Raw genomic sequence first — 26,554 nt, 5'->3', positions numbered from 1 at the left:
CACGACGGTCAACAACTGGATACATGTTTAGTCTTGGATCGGGAGTAATATCATGGTGCAGCAAGAGACAACCAACTGTATCCTTATCAAGCGCCGAAGCAGAATATCGATCGGCAGCATCAGCAACACAAGAAATAACTTGGTTGAAGCAACTAATGGAAGATCTTCATCAATCAACAGATTATCAAGTAAAGCTTTTCTGCGATAACCTATCAGCTATTCGTCTAGCAGAAAATCCAGTCTTTCATGCGAGAGCAAAACATATAGAAGTGCACTATCACTATGTTCGCGAGAAGGTCCTTGAAGGGGAGATCAAGATGATGCCAACAAAGACAGATGAACAGGTTGCAGATATATTCACCAAGAGCCTAAGTAAACCGAAGTTTACAAAATTCAGAGAAGCACTTGGAATAGTCTGCAAGACATCGTTGGAAGAAAATTTGCATTGAGGGGGAGTGTTAAAATACAATGCAAATTTAGAATAATATGGAATTAGTTAATGTATATGGGTAAAATATCTAGATATTAATATGTATATGAAAAATATCTAGATATTAAAATGTAAGGAAAAATCTAGATATTTATGTGTGTAAGAAATATCTAGATATTTATATGTATAAAAATATCTAGATATTTATATATATCCATGGAAATATCTAATTTCTAGAAACTTCCATGGAATAGTATAAATATAGGTGGGTGTTTCATTTGTGTAAGGTGTGAAAGTTGTGAGAGTGAAATAAGAAGTGAGTTGTGAAGAAGAGAAGAAGAGTAGAAGAGTGTGAGTTAGCGAAAGTAGAGAAGAGAAAGCTTGTAAGTAATATTGTAATTGTAATTTAATATAAGTGTTTTTGTTAAGTTTTCCGATCAAGCCTTAGTTTGTGTTTAAGTTCTTAGTGCACTTTTGTTGTTCTTATTATATGGTCGGCTCTGCCGCCTAAGTAATACATGGTCGGTTATACCGCCTAAAGATATATGGTCGACACTGTCGCCTAAGTACATTGTGCACTAAGGATTTATAAAATTAAAGGCTAACCAAAGTCAAAGTGTTGGTGTAGTGAGTGAGTATAACCTAGGTCCTCAATAGTGGGTGTGTTGGGCTCGTCGAAGCTTCCAACAGTTTCAATGACGACATGGTACAGAATAGACTGGAACTGGTAGAGCAGCTGACGTTATTGCAGCTAAGTTGATTTAAGACTTGTATTTCAGCTTACCAGTTTTTATCGTTTCTAGAGGCATTATATCCAGTGTTGTAAACGACGTCCGTTGCGACTCCCGCTGCGGCGTTTTGGTGACTAGCCCGTCTCGACCCTGTCCCGTCTTTTAACTCTGACCCCTGAGGTTATTTTCCAGTTTTGGATAAAGGTATCTAATTGTCCGCTAAAGCTAAATTACATGGCTATATTGATATTAGGTAGAAAACAATAGTGGATTATGCATCTATAGATGACATAAAGGTAGTTTCAATATTTTTTAAGAGCTTTGATGCACAAGTTATTGAAGCTGACTAGGAGGCTGACAAGTACAACTTAGCTTTAGCTTCTAGGTATATACCAGTAAATCATTTTTAGAAACTTCTTTTTCATAAACAACAAGGTAAGCCTTTCATAATTATTGATTATATGTTAATTCTATCTTGTCTCTTAGGGAAATATAATGATGTCGATAGTAACATCTATTATTAATTGTTGATCATTCTTTTGAGTATGCAGTTCATCCACTTCTGAAACAAAATGTGAAGAACAAGCTGCATACACATGTTTTGGCGATGTTGATCAATAGCCCGAACAAATGATCCCACGTGATAATTCCTGAGAAATGCCTTTCATTGTGGGCTGGTATTTGGGATCTGTTTGAATGCACGCCTGTGCTACCTGATAAACACGAGCAATCTCCATTTGAATCAAGCGGTCACTTGGAAGAGGCAGTCGCGAATCGAGTAAATCTTGCAATAATAAATCATCACCATCACAGCTATTTAGTGTTGACAGAAGATCTCCGGGATGCTTTCCACAAATCGTCTCAAGTGTCACCACTCCAAAACTATACACGTCACATCTTTCGGTCACAATCATGGTATACGCAAGTTCTGTATCACCAAACCAAAAATATTAATTGTTACCAAAGTTTCAACAACTAATAGATGTAATTAAAACTATAATTCATTTAATTCTGTTAAATGTAATACCTGGAGCAATGTATCCTAAGGTTCCTGCAACCACGGTTTGGTTGGACGAATCAGGGTCAAGTAATCTGGCGGCTCCAAAATCAGCAACAAATCCTTCCATTTTTGAGTTTAAAAGAATGTTGTTGCTTGATATATCTCTATGAACAATCGGGGGGTTACAGTCATGATGCATGTACGCCAAAGCATGGGCCACGTCTTTGATAATGTTCACCCTCTTCATCCAATCTAACTCAACGGCTAGTTCACTACGATTCAATGCATAAAATAGGCTCCCCTTTTCCATGTACTCGTATACAAGGAAGTTGCATTTGTTATGCAAACAAAAACCGTAGAGTTTAACAATGTTTTTGTGCCTTAGGTTGGTTAACAATTCGATTTCGTTCTTGAAACTCTGGTCAAGTGCTGGTTGCTTAGCTTTAAACCGATGAAGTTTTTTCAAAGCAAAAGTCTTACCGCTCGGTAGTTTTGCTTCATAAACACTACCATAGCCACCGGTTCCAATGCAGTATTTGAGGTCAAAATCCTCTGTAGCTGTGATGAAGTCTTCGTATGCAATTGTTCCATCGTAATTCAGTATCGAGCTTACATCTCCATGTTTTTCTGTTTCTGGTTGGATTGTGTTTATTTTAGCCTTTCTGTGATGACGGTAGCACGCATAACAGGCCACTATGAAACACAATCCAGCCATGATAGGAAGAAAAATAACCAAATGATTGTTATGACTTTTTTTGCAGGTAGATTGTCCGCTGAATTCATTGTATGTTAAGTCGACATCTATATATTGGTCAGTCAGGCATCTTAAATAAGAAGGAACAACTCCCGTGAGATGATTATGAGACAAATTGAGGTAGCTCAAAACTTCAATGTGTAACAAAGGTATTTCTCCAGATATACTATTACTGCTAATGTCCAAGAAGTTTAGAGAAAAGCACTCACTTAGTTGTCTTGTAAGAGTCCCGGTTATAAGATTCATAGAGAGGTCTAGATGAGATAGATAACAAGGATATTGAAATGTCAATAAATTTTTAGACAACTTGTTTGATGAAAAATCAAGATATTCAAGTCTTGACAACTCCCCAAATACAGGAGGAATGGGACCCACAAGACTATTATGATTAAGGTCGAAATATTGTAAGTAGTATAAATTAGCTAACTCTAGAGGAATGGAGCCACTGATGTGATTTAAGCCTAGGATTAAAGTGTAAAGTTGGGTTAGATTACCAATGCTTGATGGTATGAGACCATCAAGATTGTTATCACTCAGGTCCAACCAATGAAGATATTGCAAGTAACTTATTTCTTTTGGGATGGATGCACTCAGTTGATTTGTGCTCAAGTTGAGGAACGTAAGATTGGTCATGGAGCCAAAGGATGGTGGGATTGGACCAGTAAAGGTGTTCCGACTAAGATCAATGTATTGTAATTGTGTAAGATTGGTGAGTGATGGTGGGATTGGACCTGTAAACTTATTCCGACTAAGATCAAGGTCTGTTAATCGGGTAAGATTGGTGAGGGATGGTGGGATTGGACCTGTAAAGTTGTTCCAACTAAGATGAAGGTCTGTTAATTGGGTAAGATCGGTAAGTGATGGTGGGATTGGACCTGTAAAGTTGTTCCAACTAAGATCAAGGTTTGTTAATTGGGTAAGATTGGTGAGGGATGGTGGGATTGGATGTGACGACCCGGAAATTTCTGACTAAATTTAAACTTTATCTTTATATTATTCTGACACGATAAGCAATGTTTGTTAAGTTAAATCTCAAGGATTTTAAACTATGTTTATACATTCATTTAAACCTCGACCAAATTCCAATGATTCACGAACCATTAAATGAACATATATGAATATGTATGTATATGTGTATATGTTATAAATTGAAAATGTCAACAAAGTATTTAAAAGTATAATGCTTTATATGAACGTATTTTTTTCAATATGATTATCGACGAAATTAAAAAATATATATATTAAATGATTGAATTATCAGAAACATTGAATTATGATTACAAGTCTCTGTTGAGAGGTCCACTATGATTTGAAAAATCTATTCCTCTTAACGATATTCGGAATAATTTGTAAAGCTATTTATAAATAAAAATAAAAAGTGTCATTTACGAAAGTTAGACAAAAGCTGGTGGAGAATTGGTTTCCATAATATTCTATTAATCTATTTTCAAACGTACAAAAACGTTTTCAGTTTAAAAAGACCTTTATTATTAAAACGTATATAACTTTTATAAATATTTAGAATCACTTTTGACAACTCATTACTTAATCAGTATAATAAATATAACGATATTTATATTTTATTTCATTAAATATATATAATGATTTATATTAATATTATATATATTTATACGCGTATTATACATACATAGTTTTTATACTTTTACTATACTTTAACTTTACATTTACTTTACTTTTACTTTACTTTAACTTTAATAATTCACTTTAATAATTCATACTTTAATAATTCACTTTAATAATTCATACTTTAATAATTCACTTTAATAATTCATACTTTAATAATTCACTTTAATAATTCATACTTTAATAATTCACTTTAATAATTCAAAAATCTATTATAAATAGAATTCAATAGGTTTCATTATTTCATAGAAACTTAAAAATATATTTCTCTAAACTCTCTCAATCGATTTATATATATATATATATATATATATATATATATATATATATATATATATATATATATGCTCTGTATTATTTCAAGATATTATTAGTATACATAAAATATTACGACGGAGTGATGTCCGAGTGATTTCAAAATAGTTTTTTGAATGAGTCGAAGCTAAGGAAATTATGGGTTATAGCTATGGAGGTGATGGGTATGGTTCATGGGTATGCTCGTGAGGTCAATCTAGTGTTTATCATCTCCGTTGCGTCTACGTACTTTCCTGCAATATTGAATCTCAATATTGATACGTGAGCACTCATAACTTAACTTTTATATATCAATAGTGTATCCCTGACTAGTGCTCGAGTATATAGGATTATGCATGCTTGTACATTCGATATTGTCCTTAGATAGGTTTGTTGAATCCTGAATTAGATACATATGCTACTGAGATAGGGTATATGATATGCATGTCATTAGAAAGCTAGCGAAAAAAATTAAGAACTTTTCATTTAGATATCGAATGGTTTCGATGAACGGATTTGAAGTTATAGTCAACTGAATTTTAGTATTATTGTTAAAATGATTATTATTACTATCGTCGTTATTATTTTAATAGAAATATCATTGTTATTATAAAATATCATTATTACTATTATGTTAGTATCATCATTTTATCATAATAACATTTTTAGTAAATATAAATATTGTTATAGAATAATAATAATTATTATTACAAAATAATACAACTTTTACTTATTATTATTATGATCAATATTATTTTATCAAATAAATAGGGGATACAAAGATATTTTTCACCACGCGTAATATAATTACATTAATAATACTTACCACTATAGTTTTAAGATATTAAGTGAACTTTATAAATTTTACTACTTAAGATATATAAAAGTATATTTTATCATATATAAACGTTAATATAAATTTTTATTAATAAATGACTTTTATTATTATAAAATCTAATAAATATATTTAAATATATAAAACGACTATAGTTAAGTTATATAATAAACACGTATAAATTTTAGAAGTCATTTTGGGTCAAGTTGACTTTTATTGACTTTTGCATATTAGTCTCGAGCATTAGGATTGTGGTACACTATGACTTGACCAAAAATTGTTAGACAAATATTGACCAACATATAAATATATATAATTAATATAGGTTCGTGAATCCGAGGCCAACCTTGCACTTGTTAAATGACGTTATATGTATTTTTACTACGAAATACAGTATGGTGAGTTTCATTTGCTCCCTTTTATATATATTTTTGGGACTGAGAATACATGCGCTGTTTTTATAAATGTTTTACGAAATAGGCACAAGTACTAAAACTAATTCTATGTGGGTTTAAACCAGAAATATACCCTTAGCTTGGTAACATTAAACTACTTGTCTATGTACGGTGGGCGCGAATCCTAAAGATAGATCTATTGGGCCTGACAAACCCCATCCTGACTATGGGATGCTTTAGTACTTCGAGGTTATTTTAAACACACCTGATCTGGTGTACTTCAGAGGGTAAAACATGAACGTTAAGGCTTGTTACCGGGTGCCTACAATTTATAGAATACTCTTATACACTTGCGAGTGTACATATATTTATAAACGGAAATCTTGTGGTCTATTAATATATTGAAATGATTGTTATGATAAACCTATGAACTCACCAACCTTTTGGTTGACACTTTAAAGCATGTTTATTCTCAGGTATTAAAGAAATCTTCCGATGTGCATTAGCTCATTTTAAGGATATTACTTGGAGTCATTCATGGCATATTTTGAAAGACGTTGCATTCGAGTCATTGAGTTCATCAAGATTATTATTATGTCAATTATAGTTGGATGTATTATGAAACGGTGTGCATGCCGTCAACTTTCGTTGTAAAGAAAGTTTGTCTTTTAAAAACGAATGCAATATTTGTAAAATGTATAATATAGAGGTCAAAATACCTCGCGATGTAATCAACTAATGTGAATCGTTTATAATGTATATGAACGGGTCCTTTCAGTTGGTATCAGAGCGGTGGTCTTAGCGAACCAGGTCTGTATTAGTGTGTCTAACTGATACTCATTAGGATGCATTAATGAGCCTGGACTTCGACCGTGTCTGCATGTCAAAAGTTTTGCTTATCATTTTTGTCGGAAATTGCCTGCTTATCATTCTTAGTCTAGACACGTCTTACTGCATTGATTGCATGAATAGTGTATAGACAAAATTCATATCTTAGCGTATCTGTTACTGTAAACTTTACCTGACATATCCCGTAATTTCCTCCGTAATCTACGAAATCTTTTGCGCTATATATATAGATATTCTATGTAATTAGAATACCACCCGATAGCCGAAAAATCATTTCATATCGAAAAATTCTTTATTCAATCGAACTAAATGGAATTCGTCATTTGTTCAAGTCCCTCGAATTCCGATATGGAATCCCACTCAAGCTCCGAAAGCAGTGTGACCGGAATGGATCAACCAATTAGCCATCATCTATTCTGGATGAATTGGGGATAGGTTCATAGCCTCCTCAATAATTGGAGACAAGAAGAAGGTGATCCCTTCCATCCACCACATTGCCCTCTTGGCGATGAACCTGAAGCACTTACCGGCGAACCGGTCCGAAACACCATTTTCTCTCTCATTTTCAGAGTATCTCGTCACAATTATATACTACATCAAATTCTAGATTTTATTTATCCGCTCGTCCGAACCGACAATCACCCCGGTGTAATAGAAGAAGTCAATGAGCTTCGCGCTCGAGTAGTGACTTTAGAGAATCTGGTGCAAGGGTTACAAACACCAACAAATAACGAAGTATTAATTCATAATTTCAATTTTATTGAATAAATACTCCGTAAAAGTTATGTAATTTCTAAAGTCTTTAGGGATTATTCAGTTCTAGTTTCAACCGTAAATCAAATGAGTTTAATTTAATATTAACTCATTAAATCTATGTTACATCTGAAGAAAATATGCACATATATATTTTCATAAAGACTGTAATAAAATTCTGTTGTACAAAATATTAATTGTGAAAAAAAATTTTAACGGGTAGGTAATACCCGAGAGATATATAAATTCACAATTAATATATTACATTTTTCGAATCTGATTAAGCAAATCATCAACTATACTCCCAAAATCTCACAACAATATACATTCTTGTATAGAAATCAAAACAACCATTCTCACCCAAATTTGATTACGCATTCTGATTTTGACAAATCAAAATCCAAGTCATGATTTAACAGAAGACATCACTCTTAGATTCCTACATCTTTCAAAGCTATACTTTGACTTCAAAACAGTGCTAGAACATCATATGTATATTAACGATTACAAACTGTGTTCAGACTCTCCGAAGTTTTCGAAGACACTTCAAACAATGAACAATCGAGATGATGATCCAACCACATATTACCCACATTTATGTACCTAAAAAGCTCTCGAAGCCAAAGTCATAGTTCGACGCGTATCCGTGTCAGACCCTTTGGCATTTATTAGTTAAAATGACTTTTCAATTCCTTTTCAAAGTAGACAGTTTTTTCACAGCTCCAGCAAGTCAACTTCGACTTTTCAGTTGAACTAGTCTTACTATAACCTCGATAGATACGTTGCCCTTTCGTCATCGTTACTGGGGACCTTTCATATCTCGCCACCTTAGCAATAAACTTACCAACAACTTCAATTATCTTTGACTTTTCGAAAAATCATTATATTTATTGAAATCACATCATTTACTCATTCGCATCTTGTAACGAGAATTGTCATACGAATCATCGAAAAATAGTAACCAGTATTTTGAAATCTCGCAGCATGTCTACACCAACAGTTATATGTGTACGTAAAACGTCTATCTCCTGGACTTACATACTTTGAATGTGAAGTTCTGAAAAATATTTTGAACTGCAAAGTAGTTCTTGAAATGCTGACGAAGCATCAAAAACTGTAAACGATCTTAACAGTAAAAAGTTTGATGACAAAGAATAGTAAGGTGGTAAAGCTAAGAAAAAGAGAAGGTTTGGAACTGGAAAACGGATTGAACAGACTATGAAGGAGGCTGTGGACAAATCACAAAGACTAAATCTGCCTTCAAAGAATCCAAATGATTCAGTGCCTGCTAAAGTCATTAACGAATACCTTACTCTTTATTCTAAACCTTTACAGACAAATCTTCATCATCATCCATCAATATTAGAAATTCTAAGATATTATCATATCTTTCATTATAAATATCCGCGATATTTCTGAAGATATTTTCACAACTAATCTTATCTGAAGTCATTTATCTCTTTGCGCTATCAGTGTTACATCATATAAGAAACTATTAGTTTCTATATTCTATAAACTTTCGAGTTTAAATTATGAATGTTTTGAAGTAGTGTTGGGAACTGAAGCATGAGTTAGCATAATATAATGACACTTGATCAACGCGATTATATTACAGTAAGTCATGCTGAGTTTCTAATGGGACATGACGATTCACAGACCATGCTGTCATCATGTTCCATGTTACACGACTCTTGTATTCTATTTAATCTCTAAAAATATCAAGAATATATTTTCTTGATGATTCGGTCTTTTCAGGGTATTCTGGTAAATTAACAAATCAAGATCGTGCCATTACCATTTCCTTCTTAGAACATTAACTATGTTCATTCTGAAATTCATATCTGCGAATACTGGACCATTACAAACGTTGCTTAATCACAAGAAGAAGAAACAAAAGGACAAAACTCTAAAATAGAAATTGGAGTATAAATCGCAGCAAATAGAAGGGAGCATTAACTGTGGATGTCAATGATTATAGAAGACAAAAGCAGGGGTTTTGAAATATAAGGGAAGATATAAAACTCAACAACCACCCAAAAATTATAAACCGTATATATCGATGCATATAGCAATATAAAGACACGGAAGAACTAAAAATACTATAAAACCGAAGAGTATAGTAGAAGTAAATAGATTCTTCCGGAGGCAGATGAAAAAGAAGAACGACAGATATGAAAGTGAGGAGTATATCGAGAATCAGTACTGGATGAAGCATATTGACAAATACTTTAAAATATGAGTTGAGGGAGAAAGAATAGAAGGTGTGAGTTGTAAGGAAACGAAGGAGGTGGATTTATAGTGAAATACCCGACGGAGAAATCAAGATGGATTATCGTATTAATTCAAAGAGAATCATAATCTCCTTAATCACCGAAGCATCAAATCCAACATAGATTACAAAGATTTTCTTTATATTCGGAGATCAATTGTGATGACGTCAAAAGATATGACGAATCACTATAATCTTATTTCCTTCATTTACGATAACTTCCCTCATGTGCTTTGAGTAATCGAATTATTTTATCCATACTTCTTAGACATGATAAAACTTCATAATCGTCATAATAACATTCTCATTGTTATCCATAACGACCTCTATCAAATTTCGGGGCCGAAATTTCTTTATCGGGTAGGTACTGTGACGACCCGGAAATTTCTGACTAAATTTAAACTTTATCTTTATATTATTCTGACACGATAAGCAATGTTTGTTAAGTTAAATCTTAAGGATTTTAAACTATGTTTATACATTCATTTAAACCTCGACCAAATTCCAATGATTCACTAACCATTAAATGAACATATATGAATATGTATGTATATGTGTATATGTTATAAATTGAAAATGTCAACAAAGTATTTAAAAGTATAATGCTTTATATGAACGTATTTTTTTCAATATGATTATCGACGAAATTAAAAAAAATATATATTAAATGATTGAATTATCAGAAACATTGAATTATGATTACAAGTCTCTGTTGAGAGGTCCACTATGATTTGAAATATCTATTCCTCTTAACGATATTCGGAATAATTTGTAAAGCTATTTATAAATAAAAATAAAAAGTGTCATTTACGAAAGTTAGACAAAAGCTAGTGGAGAATTGGTTTCCATAATATTCTATTAATCTATTTTCAAACGTACAAAAACTTTTTCAGTTTAAAAAGAACTTTATTATTAAAACGTATATAACTTTTATAAATATTTAGAATCACTTTTGACAACTCATTACTTAACCAGTATAATAAATATAACGATATTTATATTTTATTTCATTAAATATATATAATGATTTAAATTAATATTATATATATTTATACGCGTATTATACATACATAGTTTTTATACTTTTACTATACTTTAACTTTACATTTACTTTACTTTTACTTTACTTTAACTTTAATAATTCACTTTAATAATTCATACTTTAATAATTCATTTTAATAATTCATACTTTAATAATTCACTTTAATAATTCATACTTTAATAATTCACTTTAATAATTCATACTTTAATAATTCATACTTTAATAATTCACTTTAATAATTCATACTTTAATAATTCACTTTAATAATTCATACTTTAATAATTCACTTTAATAATTCAAAAATCTATTATAAATAGAATTCAATAGGTTTCATTATTTCATAGAAACTTAAAAATATATTTCTCTAAACTCTCTCAATCGATTTACATATATATATATATATATATATATATATATATATATATATATATATATATATATATATATATATATATATATATATATTGCTCTGTATTATTTCAAGATATTATTAGTATACATAAAATATTACGACGGAGTGATGTCCGAGTGATTTCAAAATAGTTTTTTGAATGAGTCGAAGCTAAGGAAATTATGGGTTATAGCTATGGAGGTGATGGGTATGGTTCATGGGTATGCTCGTGAGGTCAATCTAGTGTTTATCATCTCCGTTGCGTCTACGTACTTTCCTGCAATATTGAATCTCAATATTGATACGTGAGCACTCATAACTTAACTTTTATATATCAATAGTGTATCCCTGACTAGTGCTCGAGTATATAGGATTATGCATGCTTGTACATTCGATATTGTCCTTAGATAGGTTTGTTGAATCCTGAATTAGATACATATGCTACTGAGATAGGGTATATGATATGCATGTCATTAGAAAGCTAGCGAAAAAATTAAGAACTTTTCATTTAGATATCGAATGGTTTCGATGAACGGATTTGAAGTTATAGTCAACTGAATTTTAGTATTATTGTTAAAATGATTATTATTACTATCGTCGTTATTATTTTAATAGAAATATCATTGTTATTATAAAATATCATTATTACTATTATGTCAGTATTATCATTTTATCATAATAACATTTTTAGTAAATATAAATATTGTTATAGAATAATAATAATTATTATTACAAAATAATACAACTTTTACTTATTATTATTATGATCAATATTATTTTATCAAATAAATAGGGGATACAAAGATATTTTTCACCACGCGTAATATAATTACATTAATAATACTTACCACTATAGTTTTAAGATATTAAGTGAACTTCATAAATTTTACTACTTAAGATATATAAAAGTATATTTTATCATATATAAACGTTAATATAAATTTTTATTAATAAATGACTTTTATTATTATAAAATCTAATAAATATATTTAAATATATAAAACGATTATAGTTAAGTTATATAATAAACACGTATAAATTTTAGAAGTCATTTTGGGTCAAGTTGACTTTTGTTGACTTTTGCATATTAGTCTCGAGCATTAGGATTGTGGTACACTATGACTTGACCAAAAATTGTTAGACAAATATTGACCAACATATAAATATATATAATTAATATAGGTTCGTGAATCCGAGGCCAACCTTGCACTTGTTAAATGACGTTATATGTATTTTTACTACGAAATACAGTATGGTGAATTTCATTTGCTCCCTTTTATATATATTTTTGGGACTGAGAATACATGCGCTGTTTTTATAAATGTTTTACGAAATAGGCACAAGTACTAAAACTAATTCTATGTGGGTTTAAACCAGAAATATACCCTTAGCTTGGTAACATTAAACTACTTGTCTATGTACGGTGGGCGCGAATCCTAAAGATAGATCTATTGGGCCTGACAAACCCCATCCTGACTATAGGATGCTTTAGTACTTCGAGGTTATTTTAAACACACCTGATCTGGTGTACTTCAGAGGGTAAAACATGAACGTTAAGGCTTGTTACCGGGTGCCTACAATTTATAGAATACTCTTATACACTTGCGAGTGTACATATATTTATAAACGGGAATCTTGTGGTCTATTAATATATTGAAATGATTGTTATGATAAACCTATGAACTCACCAACCTTTTGGTTGACACTTTAAAGCATGTTTATTCTCAGGTATTAAAGAAATCTTTCGCTGTGTATTAGCTCATTTTAAGGATATTACTTGGAGTCATTCATGGCATATTTTGAAAGACGTTGCATTCGAGTCATTGAGTTCATCAAGATTATTATTATGTCAATTATAGTTGGATGTATTATGAAACGGTGTGCATGCCGTCAACTTTCGTTGTAAAGAAAGTTTGTCTTTTAAAAACGAATGCAATATTTGTAAAATGTATCATATAGAGGTCAAAATACCTCGCGATGTAATCAACTAATGTGAATCGTTTATAATGTTTATGAACGGGTCCTTTCATTGGACCAGTAAAGTTGTTCCGACTTAGATAAAGGTATCTTAATTGGGTAAGATTCGTGAGTGATGGTGGGATTGAACCCATAAAGTTGTTCAAACTAAGATCAAGGTGTGTTAATTGGGTAAGATTGGCGAGTAAACCTGCAGGTATTTTACCTGTGAGCCAATTCCCACGAAGTGAAAGTTCAACCAGCTTTGATAGCAAACCAATCTGGTCTGGAATACTTCCTTCAAATCCAATGTCTACAATTTCAAGGACTTGAAGGTTCATTAATGAAGCAAAGTGTAGGCTTCCCAAGTCTCTCACACCTTTATTACTGCCCATATAGTAAACATATAGTATCTCTTTAACACTTCCTGCTTTGTTGCAAATGATTCCCTCCCAAGTACAATGATCTGTAATAACAAGTTTATCTTCCCACCAATGAGTAGCTACCAAAGCTGCTTCTTCTAATGATTTGTTATAATAATCATTAGCAGTCGTTTTCGATAAAATGAAAACGAGCATCGTAAGAACAGTGAAAATATGCATGGTGGAAATCGGATACACTATTAATTTGTTTATCTATGAAAAAGTTGAGAATGATATGATGATAATATATCATTAGTAATGGGAGTATATATATATATGCATGCATACACAAACGATTGTACTTTTGGAAGTCAATGACATTGGTCAACTGAATAAGAAGTTGCTTTCATCACAAATTCTAACCCCTCGTTTGGGTTGTTATTCACATCCACATAAGTGGTCTCCAGTTATCTTGTTACATCATATTTGGAATAAAAGAAATATATGTATAATACATATCTCATTTCATAAAGATGTCTAATAATTGGATTTAATATGCACATTTCTCTACCTTTTGTATTTAAAAGTTAATTTTTTATCAACAAAAATAGCAGTAGATGATTATCAATGTATTACATATTATAAAAACTTCTTGCAAACCTATAGAATCTGCTATCTTAGCGTGGAAGAGAACATTTGTTTGTCATGAGTAGTCGATCATCTTGAAAATTTCTTGTACATCTCTTCTCATATCTGCAGACTACAAGTAAAGATCATTCATCATCAATGCAAGATGGTAGATCATACCCAAATTGTAGTGGTAATATGGTCAGGGTGTCTAACGGGTCAGGGATACCAGTTGCCACAAATAAATGTACATCTTTATGCTAAATTGATAAAACATGTCAAAATTTACGTTTGACTTCATGAATAAAAAAATTGAAAGTACCAAATGCCATTAGTGCCATGTCGGGCCCGAAAAGAAAATACTAAACTTGTGCATATCTGTATAACCTGAATTATTATTACTAATGGATAACCGTGTGTACTTTTCAAATCAAATTAATGCAACGGACAGTTAAAAGTAAATATAATCTATATCACAAAACATGCACACGATTGACGGTTCCAATAAGATCCAATTACACCATTAGTAATTGTCAAAATATATAAATTCATAAAACGAGTAAACGTTATACCTTTCTTGTAGAACTGGGTTGATGGAGAGAAACTCACGATCAAAAGTGTGACCGTCTCTTTGGATAGTCTACACTACACTTCAAACGACCGTCAGTGGATGCTAGTCCAAACTCAAGTAACTTATTATAATAATCAAATTATTATAATAAATAAACACATAATACTCCGTATATGTTTTCTTTAACTATCAAAAAGAACCAAATGAAACTTGGATTGGTTTTGGTGTTCGTGCGAGAAGGAAAGAAAAACAAGAAAGAAATTTATATTTCTTTCTCTTGTTAGAAGTAATCAAAACTGTAACGACCCGCACTTTTTCGATCATTCTATACTTATAAGATTAATATTTACATAAATTAAACCTTACCAACATGATAAGCAATCCAAATTGTCGAGACTTATGTTTTTCGAAAAGAGATTTACACAACGTTTGACCGTCTAGTTTGACCGATGATATCACGAACTATACAATATATGATAATTATACATTTGTATATATATATGTATATATACATGTTTAACATGATTTAAGGATGTTTTAATACCTCATTTTGTATTAATAACAATAAGTTATAAGTATATTTTGAAACTACTAACTTAAGTTTTCAAAACGATAACCATACGTAACGTTATTTGACTTAAATACTTATGACATATAATGTTTATACATATATCGTATAAGTAATGTATTTAATCATTTTTAAGGACTTAAATACATAAAACCATATAAGTATATTCACAAAAGATAGCTATATTTGAATCCTCGTTCCGTTTTCACAAGATTTATATACGTATACTTAGGGTATATGTACCCGTATAAATACGCAGTTTCTAGAAGTTTTACTATTGAAAAATACCAATTATTAGACTTCAATTATATGATCTTAGCAGCCTTTGATTAGTCAATACATGTGGGATCATATATGAGGACTTTTGAGCTAAAAATCAAAAAAATAAAGTCTATATATACATATACATATATACGCCTATATACACATATGCACACTTTCATAACAATTTTCTTTCAAGTTAAATGATCTTCTAAACTCTCTTATCTTCAACCTTCAAGTGTTCTTCAAGGTCCTCATAAGTTTTTAGCTTCAAAACATCACTTAATCATCATAAGAAAACCCTTACAAAAATACTTCAAGAAAACCTTCCAAGAACACCAACTTACTTCCAATCTTTCATCCACTTCCATCACCCTTTTGGTTCTAGGTTCTTACTCCTCTTTTACAGAAACCTTGTCCAAGGAATTTGAGGTAGAATCTATGTTCATAACCTTATTCGATTCATATATATATAGCTATCTTATTTTGTGGTATAAAATTTTAACAACAAGAACATAGTTTGAATGTTTTCAAACTTGTTTGCAAACTAAATAGATCCTTCTAACTTAACTTTTAAAATACTCCAAGACCTGTAATATAACTTAAATATATGCTAATTTAACAAGGTATAACTTGGTTTTTCAAAGATTATCTTAAAAACTGTTTTTACGACGTCGGAGTGCCACCGGGGACTGTTTTGGGTTGGATAATTAAAAACTATCTTAAACTTTGAATTGGAGGTTTATGTTCTGGAAAAATGATTTTTACTATGGATATGATAACACATAAAAATTCCATGATTTAATTCAAAGTATAAGTATTTTTAGAAAAATAATCATTTAAGGTTGTTTACATAAAGGAAAATGTTTAACTTCATAAGTTTCACTAAAGTTTCACCTATGCCGTGTGATTTTGAATACAAACCAAGGTATTTTCAGTTCATAGTCTTAAAGAGGGACTCGATCCAAGGAGATGGCAAGTTGAATCAACGAAAACGGATTTGTAACGAAGAAACTATGACCGAAACAAAATTGGTTATCCAAGACTTGTTTAACTTCGGGATTAATTGGGAAAAATTAAATAAAATCACATCTTTCTAAGATAACATGATATTTTATATAATTCAATTTTATATGGTTCAGGATCACCCGTAAACAACACGAGAAGATTAATCATAAGATCCCATGATTGTACGCAACACGTCATTTGACAACACCGGTACTTTATGTACGCAACACGTCATTTGACAACACCGGTACCGTGGGTCAAGATTAATCTCGACCAATACATATACGATGGGGTTTTATTTATTTCGTTGGGGGTTTTATTTATTTCATTGCGGGTATATTAAACATCTAAAAATGAACCATTAAAATTGAATTACTAACAACGAACTGCTAACTACGGACTAAGGAATTATTCAAAGTATTAAAAGTATAACAAGTATATATATGTGACGTTTGTTTAAAAAGAAAAGGTATTGATATATTATATATGGATAGGTTCGTGATATCAACCGGAGACCAAGTCAAATTATATATATATATATATCTTCAAGACGAAAGTGAGTATATAGTCCCACTTTTAAACTCTAAATATTTCGGGATGAGAATACATGTATTTTATGTTTTACAATATGGACACAAGTAACTGAAAAATATATTCTACGTTGAGTTGTACCACTGGCATACTTCCCTGTAGCTTGGTAACTAATATTTACAGCGGTATTGTAAACGCGAATCCTGTTGATAGATCTATCGGGCCTGACAACCCCAACCGGACTGGACGACCAGTATTCAACGGTTGCACAGTACTTCGTTTCGTGACTACACTTGGTACAGTGTAGTAAGATTTCATATTAAAGGGAATATGCGACGTGATTAATTGTTAAGTATGGTTACCAAGTGCTCAACCACTTAGAATATTTTTATTAAACTGTTTATATACGAAATCTTGTGGTCTATATATATATTGCTGCCGGCACTAAACCTATATCTCACCAACTTTATGTTGACCTTTTAAAACATGTCTATTCTCAGGTGATTTCTAAAAGCTTCCGCTGCATTATGTTGAATTTGAGCAGGATCTTGCGTACGCATATTTGTGTCAAAAATAAGACTGCATATCCAAGAACTTGTGTTGTAAAATATGCTAGAAATCGTGTTGTTATCATCATTTGTAAAGTTTGTAAGTCGAAGATTATCGCTAAACGATAATCATCTTTATTTCGTCCAAAGCTTGTATCAAAAATAAGAATCATGGTTTGTAATGTATGATATATGCAGTTTTTCTTTTAAAAATGTCGCATATAGAGGTCAATACCTCGCAATGAAATCATACGTTATCTAACACGTTCTTACGGTTAAGGACGGGTTATGACATGTGGTATCAGAGCGGTGGTCTTAGCGAACCAGGTTTGCATTAGTGTGTCTAACTGATAAGTCGTTAGGATACATTAGTAAGTCTGGACTTTGACCGGGTCTGATTTAAAAACCATTGCTTATCATTGTTGGTTAAAATTTATATGTAGATATTATGTAGTACTAATGGGTTAGTTGTTGTGTGATAGATTTCGGGCTCAAAACTTGTTATCACATTCAGCGACTCCGAACCAGAATCTTCAGATGGTGTTCCAGTCATTAACCTATCCGATGACGAAGATAATATCTTTGGGGAAGACTCACAAATTCCGGATGAACCGACTATAGAGAACCCGGAAAGTGAACCCGAGGAGGAAAGTGAACCCGAGGAGGAAAGTGAATCCGAGGAAGAAATACAGGAAATTACAAAAGACAAGTTCGAACTAGGAAAGAAACGAAAGGCTAATGAATTAGAAAATTCAAATCCCGAGTTTAGTAAGGATGATGTGGCACCAACTCCACTAGACACTACCACCCCTATTCCCGCTATTCCTATTCGTTCTATCCCGGCATCCAGTTCTTCAGTCCCACAGCCAAAATATAGGCAGACAGCTTGAGACGACCCGACCCAATCCATAGGGACGAATACAATAACATATGATAACATTGCGAGGTACTTGACCTCTATATGATACATTTTACAAACGTTGCATTTATTCTTAAAAGGCAAACTATCATTACATCAATATTTGACATTTTCGTCTAACATTTCATAATATCCAAATGACCTAATCTGTCATTTACTTATTTATATTCTCTATTGAACTCCAATGACTCGAATGCAACGTCTTTGTATCATGACTTAAAAGGTCCCAAGTAGTATCCTTAACATGAGCTAATGCACAGCGGAAGACTTAATTCATACCTGAGAATAACATGCTTTAAAACATCAACATAAAGTTGGTGAGATATATAGGTTTGATGCTAGCAGCGTTATAACAATGGAACACAAGATTTCATATATAAACATTTTAATAAAAATATTCTAAGTGGTTGAGCACTTGGTAACCATACTTAACATTTAATCACGTCGCATATTCCCTTTATTATGAAATCTTACTACACCGTACCAAGGTGTAGTCACGAAACGAAGTACTGTGCAACCGTTGAATACTGGTCGTCCAGTCCGGTTGGGGTTGTCAGGCCCGATAGATCTATCAACAGGATTCGCGTTTACAATACCGCTGTAAATAATAGTTACCAAGCTACAGGGAAGTATGCCAGTGGTACAACTCAACGTAGAATATATTTTTCAGTTACTTGTGTCCATATCGTAAAACATAAAATACATGTATTCTCATCCCGAAATATTTAGAGTTTAAAAGTGGGACTATATACTCACTTTTGTCTTGAAGATATGTAATTTCGACTTGGTCTCCGATTGATATCACGAACCTATCCATATATAATATATCAATACCTTTTCTTTTTAAACAATCGTCACATATATATACTTATAATACTTTTAATACTTTTAATAATTCCTTAGTCCGTAGTTAGCAGTCCGATGTTAGTAATTCAATTTTAATGGTTCATATTTAGTTGTTTAATAAACCCCCAATGAAATTAATAAAACCCCCATCGTATATGTATTGGTCTAGATTAATCTTGACCCATGGTACCGGTGTTGTCAAATGACGTGTTGCGTACATAAAGTACCGGTGTTGTCAAATGACGTGTTGCGTACAATCATGAGATCTTATGATTAATCTTCTCGTATTGTTTACGGGTGATCCTGAACCATATAAAATTAAATTATGAGTACATATGTATAAAATATCATGTTACTTTAGGAAGATGTGATTTATTTAATTTTCTCCAATTATTTTCGTGGCTAAACTAGTCTTGGATATCCGATTTTGTTTTGGTCATAATTTCTTCGTTACAACTCCGTTTTCGTTGATTCAACTTTCCACTTCCTTGGATCGAGTCCCTCTTTAAGAATATGAACTATAAATACCTTAGTTTGTATTCGAAATCATAGGTCATAGGTCAAATTTTGGTGAAACTTATGAAGTTAATCATTTTTGTTACAAAAACATCATTTAATGACCATTTTTCTAAAAATACTTATACTATGAATTAAATCATGAAATTTTTATGTGTTAACATATTCATAAGAAATATCATTTTTCCAGAATATAAACCTCCAATTCAAAGTTCAAGATGGTTTTTAATTATCCAACCCAAAACAGCCCCCGGTTGCACTCCGACGTCATAAAAACAGTTTTTTTAAGGTATTCTTTGAAAAACCAAGTTATACCTTGTTAAATTAGCATATATTTAAGTTATATTACAGGTCTTGAAGTATTTTAAAAGTTAAGTTAGAAGGATCTATTTAGTTTGCAAACAAGTTTGAAATCATTCAAACTATGTTTTTGTTGTTAAAATTGTATACCATACAATAAGATAGCTATATATATATGAATCGAATAAGGTTATGAACAAAGTTACTACCTCAAGTTACTTGGACAAGATTGCTGTAAAAGAGGAGTAAAAACCTAGAACCAAAAGAGTGATGAAATTGGATGAAAGATTGGAAGCAACTTAAGACATAAACTTGAATTGAAAGTTGTATTTTTGTAGTATTTTTGTTGATCTTTTTATGGTGGTGTTTAAGGTGATTCTTGAGAGGATTTTTGCTGGAGTTCTTAGAGAGACATGAGGCTAGTAAGTGTGTGTGTTTAGCTAGAGAAATGATGTTCCAAAAATTGAAAATGGATGCATGTATTTATGGTGGTGTAAAAGGTGTATAAATTTGTAATTTTGTGAAAAGATCTTTTAATCATGTGAAATTGTCATACTAAATAACAAAAGTAGTTACCTTATACATAAGGCATGAACAAGGGCTGGTTGGTGGTGATTTGATGTGTATATACCAATAGTAAATACGTATAGAAGCTAGGTATGATACGAGTACATATACTCTAGATATACGTATAGAAATCTTGTGAAAAATGGAATGAGGATTCAAATATAGCTATCTTTTGTGAATATACTTATATTGTTTTATGTATTTAAGTCTTTAAAAGTGATTAAATACATTATATATACGATATATGTATAAACATTATAGGTCGTAAGTATTTATGTCAAATAACGTTACGTATAGTTATCGTTTCGAAAGCTTAAGTTAGTAGTTTCAAAATATACTTATAACTTATTGTTATTAATACAAAATGAGATATTTAAACATCCTTAAATCATGTTAAATATGTATATATACATATATATACACAAACGTATAATTAACATATATTGTATAGTTCGTGATATCATCGGTCAAACTAGACGGTTAAACGTTATGTAAAACTCTTTTCAAAATCATAAATCTCAACAATTTAGATTGCTTATCATGTTGGTAAGTTTTAATTTATGTAAATATTAATCTTATAAGTGTAAAACGATCGGAAAAATCCGGGTCGTTACAGTACCCACCCGTTAAAGAAATTTCGTCCGGAAATTTGGTAGAGGTTGTCATAAATAACAATAGGAATGTTTTCATGATGAATATGAGGTATTAATAGAGTTTTATCATTATTGGAAGATATGGATAAAACGATTCGGTCATGTGAAGCGCACGAGTGAAGCTATCACAAAAGAATGAAATGAGTGAATATAGAATTGTTTTAACCGATGTCGAGATTAGGATTGATTTCCAGAATTTAAGGGATTTAAAGAAAATCTTATGTAATAAGATTTGGTTCTTCGATGATTTAGAAAACAGGATCTCCTTTGATTTAATGCGATAATCTGTTTCGATTTCTTTGTCGGATATTTCACTATAAATCCACCTCCTTCCCTTTCTTACTTCCATACCTCACATCTCTTACTCTTCCTCCTCTAATTCATACCTTAAGGTATCCTTTAAAATGCTTCATCCCGTTCTGATTTTTGTTATACTTCTAACTTTCATATCTTTCATTCTTCTCTTTCATCTACCGCTAGAAGAATCTATTCACTTTTATGATTTTCTTGGAATTATAATGTTTCTAATTCTCCCGTGTCTTTACGTCGCCATACGTATTGATACACACGGTTTGTAGTTTCTGGGTGGTTATTGGGTTTGATATCTTTCCTTATATTTCGATGCTCCTGCTTCTGTTTTCCATAATCATTGTCATCCATAGTTAATACTCTCTCCTATTTGCTGTAATCTATACCCCAATTTCTATTTTGGGACTTTGTCCCTTCGTTTCTTCTTCCCGTCCTTGAGTCAAGCGATCAATAGTTCGAAATTCGTAGGTATAAAATTCGGAATGAACATAGCTAATGCTCTAAGAAAGGAATGGTAATGGCACGATTTTGATTTGTCAAATTACCAGAATATCCAGGAAAATAGAACTATCAAGATGATTTGTTCTTAATATGTTTCGAAATTGGATAGAATGTAAAAGTCGTGTAACATGGCACATGATGACGGTACTGTGAATCATCATATTCCATTAGAAACTTAACATGACTTACTGTAATATAATGAAGTTGATCAAGTTTCATTATATTATACTAGTTCATGCATCAGTTCCCAACACTGCTTCAGAACATTCCTATTTTAAACTTGAAGGATTTAGAAACTAACACAGTTTCCTTTATATTGTAACGCAGATATTACAGAGAGATAAATGATTTCAGATAAGGATAGTGGTGAAAATATCTTCAGAAATATTGAGGATATTTATAATGAAAGATATGATAATATCTTGGAATTTCTAATGTCGAAGGATGATGATGAAGATTGACCCGTAAGGGTTTAGATTCAGAAGCAAGGTGTTTGCTACAGAATCGTCATAATTCTTTATGTACAAGTTTAGTCCTTGTAACTTGTTCAGAGTCTCCTTCATGGTTTGTTCAATCCGGTTTTCAGTACCAATTTTCTATCGAGCGTTCCTAACACTTCCTTCTTTTATCATCAACATTTGGTCATTAAGACCTTCTACAACATGCTGCTTCGTCAGTATTTTCAAAGTTATCGGATCTGGGTCATTGGTTATCAAACCAAGATGGTTTAAGGAGAATTGTATTTTTAGATGATTAAACGCTGATGGTAATATGATGGAATATAAAAGGTTCTCCGGTAACGATGGCGAAAGAACAACGTATATATATATATCGAGATTGTAATAAGAGTAGTCTTACTGAGATATCGAAGTGGAGCTGTGACAAAATTAGTTAATTGAAAAGGAATCGCGTGATTGTTTTTGCTAATGGATGATAAGGAATTCGATGCGGATACGTTTTAACTATAACTTCGAGTTCAAAAATTTTTAGGTGCATAACTGTATGCATAAATCTTTATTCCGTAGACGAGGTGCGGCTGGTTGAACTTCTCGATCGAGATGTTTTCAAGAATCATGAAAAGTTGTGAATGCGAATTGTAATCGTCAAGATACAAATGAGGTTTAAAATAGAATCAAGTGGCAAACTTGAAGGATTGTTTAGTTTCATATGTAATAATCATCATTTTAACTCATTTTTAATTGTCCAAAGTTAGCAGTCCAATAGTCCGATTGTCCAATGGTTCAATAAATTCATATATGAACTAAATATATAATATTCGAATTACTTAATACGTATCGTGACCCGTGTACTGGTCTCGGTGTCGATCACAACTCAAAGTATATATATATTTTGGAATCAACTCCGACCCTGTATAGCCAACTCCCACCTTCACATATAGAGTGTCTATGGTTGTTCCGAAATATATATATAGATGGATCAATATGATAAGTCGAAACCTTGTATACGTGTCCCGTTATTTAAAATGCGTAAAATAAATAAATATATATCATGACCCATTATACAACGTGTTGTCTCAGAATTAATCCGACGTGTTGTTGTACATGTGTCCCGACGGTATGTAAAGTACAGAAATTAAAATTGCAAGAATGTAAATTGCGATAAATTAAATATTAATCAGTTAGCTGGGAACAGTTAGCCGGAACAGTTAGCGTGTAATCCTATCACAATTTCAATTAATTAATTCATCTGTTTCTAACAATTTTTATTTTGCCAATGTTTCTTCATTATGCCACTTGTTGGATTCGGATAGGTAAAAATCCAAATATGAAATTTAAATGGAAATGGTTAATCTGGGGTGAACGGATACGTATATCGGTAATTGTAAGTAGGATAATAAATGATCGTTGAATCAGATTCGAAGAATGTACAGTGTAACTTGTTAATGTGAATTCTAAATATTCCTTGGGTACTACCCACCCGTTAAAATATTTTCATCATTAACAGTTTGTACGAATGAAATTTTTAATTACAATCTTTATGAAAATATATTTGCATATATATTTTCTTCGGAGGTAACTATGAATTTAATGAGTCAATAAAATATTCAACTCATTTGATTTATCGTTATTACTAGATTACATAATCTCCAAAACATTAGAGATTAAATAATCGTCATGTCGAACGAAGAACGATACGTAAAGAAGAGGTAATCGGTGTAGAATGATATGTAGAACAAAGATCATATTCGAAGTTCAGATGATGATGTTGAGGTACGTGGTGCGGATGTGATTGTTGGTGGTGGTAATGATACGGTTGGTGTTGATGCTGATGATGTCGTTGACGTCGATGATGCTACTGGTACTGAAGATTGCGAGGTTGATGTTGTTAATGGTACTGGTTATGCTGCTGGAGCTGCTGCTGGTGTTTGTAACCTTCGCACCGTGTTCTCCAAAGCCGTCACACGAGCGCGAAGTTCGTTAATTTCTGCTAGTACACCAGGATGATTGACGGTTGGAGTGAGCGAATGAACAAGATCCGAAATATGGGATAGGATATAATCGTGACGAGATACTCGAGAAATGAGAGAGAAAATGGTTTCTCGAACAGGTTCGCCGGTAAGTGCTTCAGGTTCGTCGCCAATGGGGCAATTCGGTGGGTGAAAGGGATCACCTTCTTCTTGTCTCCAATAATTTAGTATACTACGAACCCATCCCCAATTCATCCAGAATAGATGATGAGAAATTGGTTGATCCATTCCAGTGACGCTGCCTTCGGAGCCCGAATGGAAATCCATATCAGCGTAGCTGTCGGAGTCGGAGGAATTCGAACTGGACGCGGAGTTCATCTTGTACAGTCGGGGAAATGAATTTTTGGTTTGGAATAGATTATAGGAGTTGGGTTTGGTATTCTTCAATACATAATTTACATATGTATTTATAATACTCAAAATCCCGTGAATTACGGAGAATCTTTGAAATTCGTCAGGCAATGTCTATAGCAACAGATACGCTAGGATACGAATTTTGTCTATACACTATCGATGCACCAAATGCAGTAAGACGTGTCTAGACTTAAGAATACTAAGCAGGCAATTCTTAAGGATGATAAGCAGATGATTTTCGACTAGATATGATAAGCAAAACTTTTGACATGTAGACACGGTCAAAGTCCAGACTCACTAATGCATCCTAACAACTACCAGTTAGACACACTAATGCAAGGCCTGGTTCGCTAAGACCAACACTCTGATACCACATGAGACGACCCGACCCAATCCATAGGGACGAATACAATAACATATGATAACATTGCGAGGTACTTGACCTCTATATGATACATTTTACAAACGTTGCATTTATTCTTAAAAGGCAAACTATCATTACATCAATATTTGACATTTTCGTCTAACATTTCATAATATCCAAATGACCTAATCTGTCATTTACTTATTTATATTCTCTATTGAACTCCAATGACTCGAATGCAACGTCTTTGTATCATGACTTAAAAGGTCCCAAGTAGTATCCTTAACATGAGCTAATGCACAGCGGAAGACTTAATTCATACCTGAGAATAACATGCTTTAAAACGTCAACATAAAGTTGGTGAGATATATAGGTTTGATGCTAGCAGCGTTATAACAATGGAACACAAGATTTCATATATAAACATTTTAATAAAAATATTCTAAGTGGTTGAGCACTTGGTAACCATACTTAACATTTAATCACGTCGCATATTCCCTTTATTATGAAATCTTACTACACCGTACCAAGGTGTAGTCACGAAACGAAGTACTGTGCAACCGTTGAATACTGGTCGTCCAGTCCGGTTGGGGTTGTCAGGCCCGATAGATCTATCAACAGGATTCGCGTTTACAATACCGCTGTAAATAACAGTTACCAAGCTACAGGGAAGTATGCCAGTGGTACAACTCAACGTAGAATATATTTTTCAGTTACTTGTGTCCATATCGTAAAACATAAAATACATGTATTCTCATCCCGAAATATTTAGAGTTTAAAAGTGGGACTATATACTCACTTTTGTCTTGAAGATATGTAATTTCGACTTGGTCTCCGATTGATATCACGAACCTATCCATATATAATATATCAATACCTTTTCTTTTTAAACAATCGTCACATATATATACTTATAAT

General features: G+C 32.2%; 1 protein-coding gene across 1 annotated transcript; it reads right to left on the bottom strand.

Annotated features, from left to right (window-relative positions):
* Positions 1 to 1,775: 1,775 nt before the first annotated feature.
* Positions 1,776 to 13,945, bottom strand: LOC139888186 (LRR receptor-like serine/threonine-protein kinase ER2). The gene is made up of 3 exons (XM_071871215.1): positions 13,570 to 13,945; positions 2,189 to 3,790; positions 1,776 to 2,089 (listed from the first exon to the last, which is right to left on the bottom strand). Exons 1-3 carry the CDS (start codon positions 13,943 to 13,945, stop codon positions 1,776 to 1,778), a joined length of 2,292 nt encoding a protein of 763 aa, XP_071727316.1.
* Positions 13,946 to 26,554: the final 12,609 nt, after the last annotated feature.

Source organism: Rutidosis leptorrhynchoides, chromosome 2 (assembly GCF_046630445.1).
Source record: "Rutidosis leptorrhynchoides isolate AG116_Rl617_1_P2 chromosome 2, CSIRO_AGI_Rlap_v1, whole genome shotgun sequence".
Taxonomy (NCBI): Eukaryota; Viridiplantae; Streptophyta; class Magnoliopsida; order Asterales; family Asteraceae; genus Rutidosis; species Rutidosis leptorrhynchoides.
The sequence above is the reverse complement of the archived record's forward strand: the minus strand, read 5'-3'. Positions and strand labels throughout refer to the sequence as shown.